Source organism: Berghia stephanieae, chromosome 1 (assembly GCF_034508935.2).
Source record: "Berghia stephanieae isolate SIO BIC M18660-M18661 chromosome 1, UCSD_Bste_1.3, whole genome shotgun sequence".
Classification (NCBI taxonomy): Eukaryota; Metazoa; Mollusca; class Gastropoda; order Nudibranchia; family Aeolidiidae; genus Berghia; species Berghia stephanieae.
The window spans coordinates 64,607,722-64,617,415 of record NC_088360.1 but is presented as its reverse complement, the minus strand read 5'-3'; the positions used below and the strand labels follow the sequence as shown (position 1 = coordinate 64,617,415).

The following is a 9,694-nucleotide window of genomic DNA, read 5'->3' as shown; positions in this document are numbered from 1 at the left end:
TCATTATGTGGGTTTTTAGCGTCAGCTAAAAACAAGACGCAACTTTGGAAAAAATTGATATCTTGATTTTTCAACAACCAGCATAAATTCTTCAACAATTGAGGATATTTAATTTAAACTTAGCAATTAAGTCAAGGTCTTGTTCTTATTGCTTGAAATTTTTTAACTTTCTGCTTCCTGATTCTAATTGAAATAGGGTCATAGTCATAGTATTTTGTTTTTTTTTCCAGTTATTTTTCTCGCACCCTATATAAAAATATACATACAATTGCTGATTTAAAGAACAGAATAAACAGTCATTTTCAAATCTATTCTTTAAAAAAAAGAGGGTTGGGATTTACATTGTTCTGTGTAGCCCAATGTTAAAGTTAAATTTTTATCATCGAGCACAGAATTTCTGTCAAATCTAAAAATTATGAAACTTGCAAACCTTTATTAAATCAATTTAACTATTGTCCGCTGATTCTATGGTTATTTAGAATATCTTCTAGGGCGTAATCATAAGTCCAAAATTTGACATTGGCCTTCAGATCTGCCATCTTTTTGCACCCTTCTGCCAGACAGATCAAAGCTGATGATTCAAAGATTCATCTCAATTGATTTGTAAGTGCACGTTGGTCTTGATCTATGTTAATTTCCATAATACAGTAGTATAATAATTAAAACAGAGGAGTGCCTATTCGTAATAGACTTTATTTCTCTGAAAATACTAATATTTCGCTATTTATTTAACTACACCAATGGTCAATTTACTAAAAAAAAATAATCCTTTTCGAAACCTTGTCCTATAAAATGTAGCGTGATTTAACATTTAAAATTCTACCTATATTCAAAAAATAAAAATCTTTATTGAAATTTGTCTTATTTGTCAATTTGATTAGGTTCTTTAAAGAATCTTAAATCTAAATTTTCTGACATTGTGTTCATACATTCATATCTTATAAGAATAGATAAGTAAAAGACAGCGTGTACGTAATCTTAAGTGAAAGTACATGAACAGTGCATCTGCATCCTTTCACTCATGACAGCATGTAGAAATGGTGTCTATGTTTGCTGGGGCATTAGCTTATGATCGGTCTGACTTTGGGAATCGCTATCTGGCTGTCCTGGAACTATTGTCAAATTCATTTGTGCACACCTAGCTACAGACTATATTGCTGGACCTATTTTGATATTGATAGTTGATGGCTCAAAAGAATCGTCTCAATCTAGGTATGGTATATTAATTTCCAGAATACAGTTGCATAAAAGTAAAATTGATGACTGCCTGTTCATAATAACCTTTATTTCTCCACAAATATTGCGGAAATTCCACTAGTTAACGAAAAAAAAAAAGTAAATATATTTATACGTTAAGTAAAATCTTTCAATTTTTTCCACCAATTCTATGCTCGTATCAGTAATTAAGTCTTCATTAATAAAATGTCAATGTAATGTCATGGCAAAGATTTCCTGACCAAACTGGAATTAAAAGGCTTAATTCAATTCTAGAATTCTAGGATCACTTTGAACTGTGGAGAGAATGGATTATCAAAGACAGTTTGTATTCAATGATTGGGAAGACATTATTTTTTTAAACTATAGATAATGTTAAAAAAATGAATGTGTGTAATAACAGCTTTTGTGAAATGAGTTCAAATTTCTGAAATAAAAGAATAAATCCACGTTCTGGCACAAATTAGCAAATGCTATCTATAACTATAATTACATTTGTTTTATTAGCTGCTGTCTTAGACACATGCGTATCTCTGGAAAAAATAAATACCACAAAGATGGAAATAATGGTGATTTTCTGATTTCTTGTTCGATAATATAACAAGAACCACCTGTTCAACTGTTAAATACGAATTTATTTAGGTTTAATACTCATATCATTATTATGGCACTCCGGCCTTAAATTTAGCAAGAGCAGTCTCTGTAGTATTAGTATTGATATAGTTTTAAAAAACAAACATACATTCATATACTCTCAAAATAAATAAAAAAGAAAGAAAAGAAAAAAATATTCAGTAATATGATCTTCTGGCAGTTCAACTTTACTTGGAAAGATTAATGGACACCATTCAATTCAATATGTATTAATCCATTAAAAATAGCTTATAAGACCCTGATTTGGGATGTGCCCATGATCCTAACCCTACAGGTAGGAGAGTAAAATGAAAATGCACATTCATTTTCCTTAGGCTTCATCTTCCTATGTGGACTTAACAATGCCTATTTTATTCTCTCAGCAGATTACACGGCAATATGTTGCCTATTGTGCATCATTACAAACTAACCTATAGACTGAGAATCAGTTTTTTATCAAATTTAACATCTCCAATGAATAGTTGCATTAAATAAATTTAATTCTAGTTCTATGAAGATTGGGCACAGGAATGTCTCTTCAACCATTTTTTCCAGATCTTTATCTTATACCAGTGCCTGCTCCTTAATATATCATTTTCATATTGTCTTTAATGTGGCCTGTGACCAGTCTGCTGAGCACTGCTTACAATCAAAACAAGGACAATACACATTGGTGAATGAAAGTGTAACTGGTAAAAATTTTGTCAAAGGCAAAAATATACATTATAATGTGGTTGGGACAGATCTTATTACAGGCATTGGTCTCTGCATCTCATCGTTATATTCAAGGGTCTCACCACACACCCTTTTTCCGTCTTCTTGAAAACCTCTGAATAACGACACTTCTGGATAATGACATAATTTTCCGGTCCCTGGTGATGTCATTATCTAGGTGTTGCACTGTAATTGCATTTATGACAGCCAGACATATTTCAAAAGGCGTTTTTGATCTAGGTTGATGATTCTGTTAAAAAGTGAATCTTACAACTATTCAGCAGTTGTGAATAGTGAACTTTTTTTGTGCTCAGCGATAAGTGATTATAATACCATATAGAAACTGCCTGACAGAACATGTTTGACTAAAGTCAACTCCATATGTTCTGTTAAACGGAAAAGTTAGGAATCAATTTTTTCGCTTTACTTTATTTTGTCTAGGTATTCATTTACAGAAACCAACTAAATCTTTTAAGATGAAGAGTCATAATAAGATTATCTTACTTTTCAAAACTTCCTAATCCAATATATGTATAAATAATGGCTTTAGCAATCAAGTAATCCTGAGTACAAAGTATATAAAACTGACATCTAAAAATGATAAACCCATTTTACGAGGAAAGCATTGAACAATAATTTCACCTTCGCAAATATACCTTATATTTGTAACAAATCCCCAACAAATAGTTTTTTTTTCTTCTAAAGCAGCAAAATCAAATATGAATATCTATTCTTATCTTTACCTTTATTCATTTAATATTCAATTGTTACCATGATAGCAAACCAAGACTAACACTACAAAGCATTATTACTAAAATGCCAGGCTTCCTGTCACATTCCCGTATAATCTTAAAAACATCAAAATTATGTGCAACCAGCCAATAATGATAAAATGTAAAAAGTGCTCATATATATATACTCTGAAACAATTAATGATATGGGAATAAAAGCAGCTAAAAGCTTTGGAAATGAAAAAAAGACAGCTTTAAAAAAAAAACAATCACACTCTTAAAAATGAAATGTGAAAAATTAAGAATGAGAAAGATTTTGAAAACACAAAATCAACACACAAGAAGTTTAAATAATTCAAGTATGGTAAAAGGGAAAAGGGGTCTTTGTTTGGAATGGGATAATTATCATATTGTTAAATTAAAAGGGAAAAGCAAATGCACTTTACAGTGTGACTGAATACAACAACATGATGGGCAATTACACCCTGAAATTAAAGCTAAAACTTTTACTCCAAAAATAAAAAGTAATGATAAATGTTTGAATCTTTAAATCAAAAAGAAAAATATTTTGTAAAAAAAACAAAAGACAAATCTGAAATAAATAAGACTAAGACCCATAATGTTAAAGGCAAGAGTGGCTTGACAACAGCTGAGGAAAAATGAAAATTTTAATTTTTAAAAAATTAATTTAATTCAATACCAACTTGTAATTGTAATATTAAGTCATGACATCTATTTCTTCAGCCATCTTTATTACTTATTTCAACAGAATCTATGAAGGCGGAAACATTCATTCACTAAGATCATTTTTTAAAACCCTATCATTTGAAGTACATAAAAAAAAAAAAAACGTTAAGTACTAGTTCACCTTTAAATGATATCTTCAACATTTTCGCCTTTTATCTTTTTAATGACTGTTTGCATTCTTCTTCTGCAGTCAAATTAGGACTAAAAAGAAAAAAAATATAACCAAATATGGACCCTTTGGCACCATCTAACTGCATGCATTTATTATAATTGTTTTTATACTTTAAAGGCTTACTTATTATTATTAAATTAAAGAAAAATATTACGCAATAAAAAAAAAGCTTTGTTCTTTTGAAATAAAAGAAAATGCAAAAGTAAATTATTTGAAATAAAAGAATATGAAGAAAACCACAATGTTCTTAAACAGCATGGTCAGATATAACGTGAATATTGAGGAGCAGTTATGAAGAAAAAAAAAAGATGGTAAACCAAAACTACAACCAGGGGGATAATGTAAAAAAAACAAACAAACAAACAAAAAATAACTGACACTGTTTACACAATGTTGTTCCTCACATGCATATGACCTTGAAATGCAGTTTTCTGCACAAGATCATAGGTCATGACCACCGAGGTCGCCTGCCAAATAGAGAAGCAAAACAAAGAATATCAAGTCACAAACTGAATATAAAACATTGAAGGTTTGTAGAACAATCTTAGGGTTGGGAAATTCATAAAAGGGAATCACAAATATAAAAAAAAAATTTTAAACAACAAAAAACATCAGGGCAAACTTTAGCTGAATGAATGTATTCACCAATTACAAAAAAAGTCAACGTAAAATATTTTTTCTCCCTTAATATTAACATGTTCTTTATTAAAAAAATTAGAAGTGTTTAAACAAAATGATGTAAATAAGAATCGTTCAACTGTTAAAGCAAAAGAGGAATGTTGTAAATGTTTTGAATAAATATCACTGACAAAGATCAAACAAATTTTATTATAAAATTCATTCATGATTTATTTACTTATATTTTCCCAATGATTATAAACACAAAGTGTTTTTTTCTCTAACATTATGTGTTAATTTAGTTAAATTAAGTGAAGTTTTTGTCAAGATTGTTTATCGTTGCAGTCACACAGATGTTAAATTTACGGCAATGTGATGAGAACGAATTCAATTCATTGTACGAAATTAAAGGCTCGTTTTAGATAATTGTTTCACAACCCTATCTGAAACAAAACCAATCTTGTATACTTATACTATCAATTTATATATATATTATTTATATTTACCTGCCCAAGAATTTAACAGAATGCATGGAGAAAATACTTACCTATAATATTATCTATAATTAACTTTTTTCTTTCTTCCATCCATAAGATTTAGTGCACATCATAACTTTTGTATGTTTTAATTCATGAATCAGGCAGTGAAAGGATTAAATGTCTTGAATGCACGATTTGTTACTTCCATAATAAATAAATACAAACAAATGTCCTAATAATATATTGGATTGACAGTGAAAACTACCAAAATTACAGCATCACAGATAAAAAACACTTTTCATGAAGCTGACTTTCAAGGGTCATCACTAATTGTAATATGTTTCTTAAAGTCAAGTCATTCCTTAAAACTGTATTAATGTTACAGAAGGAATCTATTTTTACTTATTGGGTGTCAGCTCAGGGTTTTTTTGTTTTTGAGTTGTAGATCAGATTCAATACCACGCAGTCGATAATAATGTTGTTTTGAACAGTAATCAAAATTCATATATCAAAAGTCAGTTCAGTTTTAATAACTGTAATGTAATTTAAAAAATTTTTTAATCCCCACCAATCCTATCCCAGTGTTTAATTACAGCAACATTGATATTCTCAAAGGTCATATTTAATGGTAGATCTTACACTTAGAGACAGAGCTTCACATAAAAGAGCCTTTGGCCATGATAAACATGTATATTGTAGAAAAAAAGACATGTGAACATATAGGCTTATAAAAAACGTATAGGTACTGAAATATATTCTAATTAGAGGTCGTTATTAACAATTATGTAACATCCACAATCATGTGTATATTGAAAGGTGTGAGCATCAATGTCGAAGTGGTAAAGGGTCAGTAATTTGTAGAATGAGTTAAGTCGAAGTAGGTTTAAGTGTTTGAAAGTATGTGCATTGTTTTATAAAAAAATTAGAGAATTTCATTTGGGAAATATTATCAATATATTGTAAAATGTTATAAAGACTATATTATCAAATATATTTATGTGCAGATTTATATGAAAATAAAGTTGGTGGGATTTTTAGATATGGAATCACTCATGTTCACTTCACACACATCCATACTCGTACCAAATGGAATTGGCTGCTTTGGCAGACAGTGCCTCTCCCTCCGCATCTCCATCTTGTTTTTGTGATGGTGCTTTCATCTGGTTTGGATGGGAACCTGCATCTATGACCTCTCCAGGTGACCTCAAAACCAATATGGAGTTGGATAAAGGTTGTCTATCTCTGTAGGTTGTGTTGTTATTGTTGTGAAGTTGGTTTGCCAGGTCCGGATGAAAACTGGAGGAGGTTGACATTTTACCCTGAGATCGTAGTTGTGGTGCAGTGGAATGAGCAGGAGGATTGCTGCTATTATTACCACTGTTGTTGTGTAAATGGTCAGAGGAATCAGACTTTGGCTGAGGGGTGCTATGATGTGAGCCTGGACTCAAAGGGCCATTGGTGCTGCTGCCACTGCTAGATGTGTAACCTGAATGCTTCTGGTGGTGATGATATGATGGTTGTTGTTGGTGATGGGGTAAGTGAGAACGGTTTGTTGGGGGGCCCTGAGAATGGCTCCTTTGAGAGTTGGATGAATGAGGAGGTGGATGGTGTTGACTGTGACCAGGATAGACGTTGGATGGATGACTGGAGTTATTGTGGGATTGTTGATGGGGACCTGATGGTGTTAAATCTTGAGGTTCACTCCCACCCCTTGACTGTCTTGGGTCATAACCCTGGGCTGATGTGTAAGGATCCCTGCTGGAATGATGGCTATATTTTGAATCTTGCCCAGCGTGGAAGTTTTCTGCAGAAGGGTCATCTCTAGAATCAGGATTTTGACTTTGGGTACCAGCTAAATTTCTTCTACTGGAATGAGGTCCAGGTGTGGTGCTTCTTGATAACTGATGATGTTGTTGCTGCTGATTTGATATTGGATTCCCTATGCTGGATTGCGACCTGGGTATGGTAGAAGAGGACATTGGGCGGTAGGAATTCATCACACCATCATAAGGATGCCCCTGTTTCAAAGGTCCATTGTGAATACCCCTAAGTGGTAAAGAGTCAGGTCTGATTTGTGGCCTTTGATTGGGCGGATGTGTTTGATTCTGTGAGGAAGATAGACTGCTGGAACTGCTTTGTCTGCTATTCGATAGGGATGGATTGTTATTGCTTTGATGGTGTGGTGCTTGATAGGAAGCAGGATGGGATGACAATGGCCTGGGTGAAGATTGAGATGGATCAGATGGTCGAGATCCTCGCCTACTGGGTTCACGTATCAGAGTGACAGGTGTGGGACCATGTTGCAATGGAATCTCTGCTGAGGGTTCTCTTCCATCTGGCTCTTCCCTCCCAAGAGAGTTGTTGTCAATGAAATCTCTGGGCTCTCTAGTTCTACGAGGAGGGGGTACAGGAATGTCTCTTCTATCAGATTCTTCTGTCTTGTTGAACAAATGGGGCGGGACAGACTTTGGCCTTTCTGCTCTGTTTGTTTGGTTTACATCATGAGGATTGACATTTCGTCTCATGACATCATTACTGTTACCTCCACCTTGTCCCTGAGGCTGTTGTCGCCTTTCACCTCCTGGAGGCCTGGAGATAACTCCTCTGATATGCTTGGATGGTCCCATGACACTAGCTGGGCGAGCCCTTTGCTGGGGAGGATTGTTTTGATTAGATGACAAAGCATGAGCAGATGGAGGTCTGCTGGGATTGTGTCCACTGACTATTGAATTATCCAGACTGTGTTGTTTGCTGGATGACAGTGAGCCAGGCTGAGATCTGGGGATGGGTGGTTGGAATTGATTTGGCATTCCTTTCAGTCTTTCAACTGCACCTTGGGATCTCCTCCTTTCAGAGTGAGGATGTTCAGCTGTTGAGTTGTTACTGGGATTCTCAAGGTGTTGCTGATTATTTCCTGATATTGTGTTGTACCGGTCTATATTATTTCTTACAGATAGAGTGGGCTTGTCATAATGTTGAGGTCCATCCCCAACAGGATTTGATGATGATATCATAGTGAGGCGATCTAGTCTTTCAGTGGCTGTGATAGGAGGTGGCGGTTCATTAGGAATGGGAGGGGGCAGTTGGTTGCCATTTTGTGCGTTGTTAATATTGTTACTATTGCTGTTGAGATTTGCAGGGTTGGATGATGATGAAGCTGACGGTGTTGACTGGTGGTTATTAAAGGCATGCAAGGCATTTGAATGAAATGGAAGTTGCTGGTTGAGGGAGTTGTTGGATGATGTTAGAGAACTAGGGCCTCTAGGAGATGATGAGGATGGGTGTTGGTTTGTGTTTAAGGCAAAAGCATTGACTCGGTTAGAGCTGGTGTACAGAGACGACTCCTGACTGGAACTTCTCCAGTCCTCCCCACTCAATCTCTTATGACTGAGGTAATGACTGCTGCTAACCCCATCACCTCCATGTTCCCCACCAACTGTTGTAGACCTGGAGGAAGGCGATATGCCAGAGTCATAGGATGAAGGGTGATCTCTCATTATCACAGAAGATAGTTCAATGTCACTTTTTGGTGTGGAGGTGATGAATACTTCACCACCACCTGCTAAGGCACCAGTGGATCCGAGGCTGCTGTTGTCATTTCCACTACCTGCTGAAAGTCGAGAATTCCCAGAAGTACTGAGATCTCTTACAGATGCTGGGGATAACATGAAGGAAGATGATGCTGCTGTACTTTGATGCTGCTGCTGATGTATACGATTACTGCTGTTCTCACTACTACAAGATTCACTGTCATGACTCTTTCGTCGATTCTGTGATAAAAACAAACAACATAAAAAAGTAAATTTTCAAAGATGAAAGGATGGATATAGTTTACTTTTTTTTTATTATTCATTCTTCACTCCCTACATTTTACAATATAAATGCAGTGAATATGATAATTGAAGCTTTGGTAACCAATTCAATGTGTACAGTACACTGTAATTAAAAAATCTTTTCCTTTTAAAAAAAAAAATTGAGCTTTTCCAAAACAAATTTTTGGATCTATAAACAGGAAATTGAGAGGAGTAACAGAGGATAATGGAGCAGGTGTGATGCTTATGAAGGTAAGAAAGTTGTAGGAAATAGTTGAATTTTATAATCAGGCCTGTAAATCGTCTTTTCCAAAATTGTCTGAAAATTTATCTTAATCATCGGTGACGTCATCAGTAATTGATAATAGTATGACATGTCAAACATTCTGTTAGATGTATCATCTAATATGCTTTTTAAAAGAATACTGTTAGTATAGAGCTGTCCACTTAGGTGCCGGATTTGTAAACAACAACATTCGACGTCAAACGTGACCCAGATTTTTTTATAAATGACCCCAACTATGTTGCAATTGACCTTTAGTAATGTCATGCGCATCCAACCAACCTTTTGTT

At 34.3% G+C, this 9,694-nt stretch overlaps 1 protein-coding gene across 9 annotated transcripts in view; it reads right to left on the bottom strand.

Moving 5' to 3' along the window:
• Positions 1 to 212: 212 nt before the first annotated feature.
• LOC144979489 (uncharacterized) overlaps positions 213 to 9,694 on the bottom strand; it is a 215,093-nt gene continuing 205,611 nt past the window's right edge. For 8 of the 9 annotated variants that reach the window (XM_078926198.1, XM_078926172.1, XM_078926218.1 and 5 more), the window contains one exon: positions 5,036 to 9,079. In XM_078926198.1, coding sequence (XP_078782324.1) covers positions 6,371 to 9,079 — 2,709 coding nt within the window. In that variant the 3' untranslated portion in view covers positions 5,036 to 6,370. Of the gene's footprint in view, positions 4,680 to 5,035; positions 9,080 to 9,694 lie in introns of those variants that run through there. The other variant, XM_078926181.1, reaches the window with a different exon arrangement.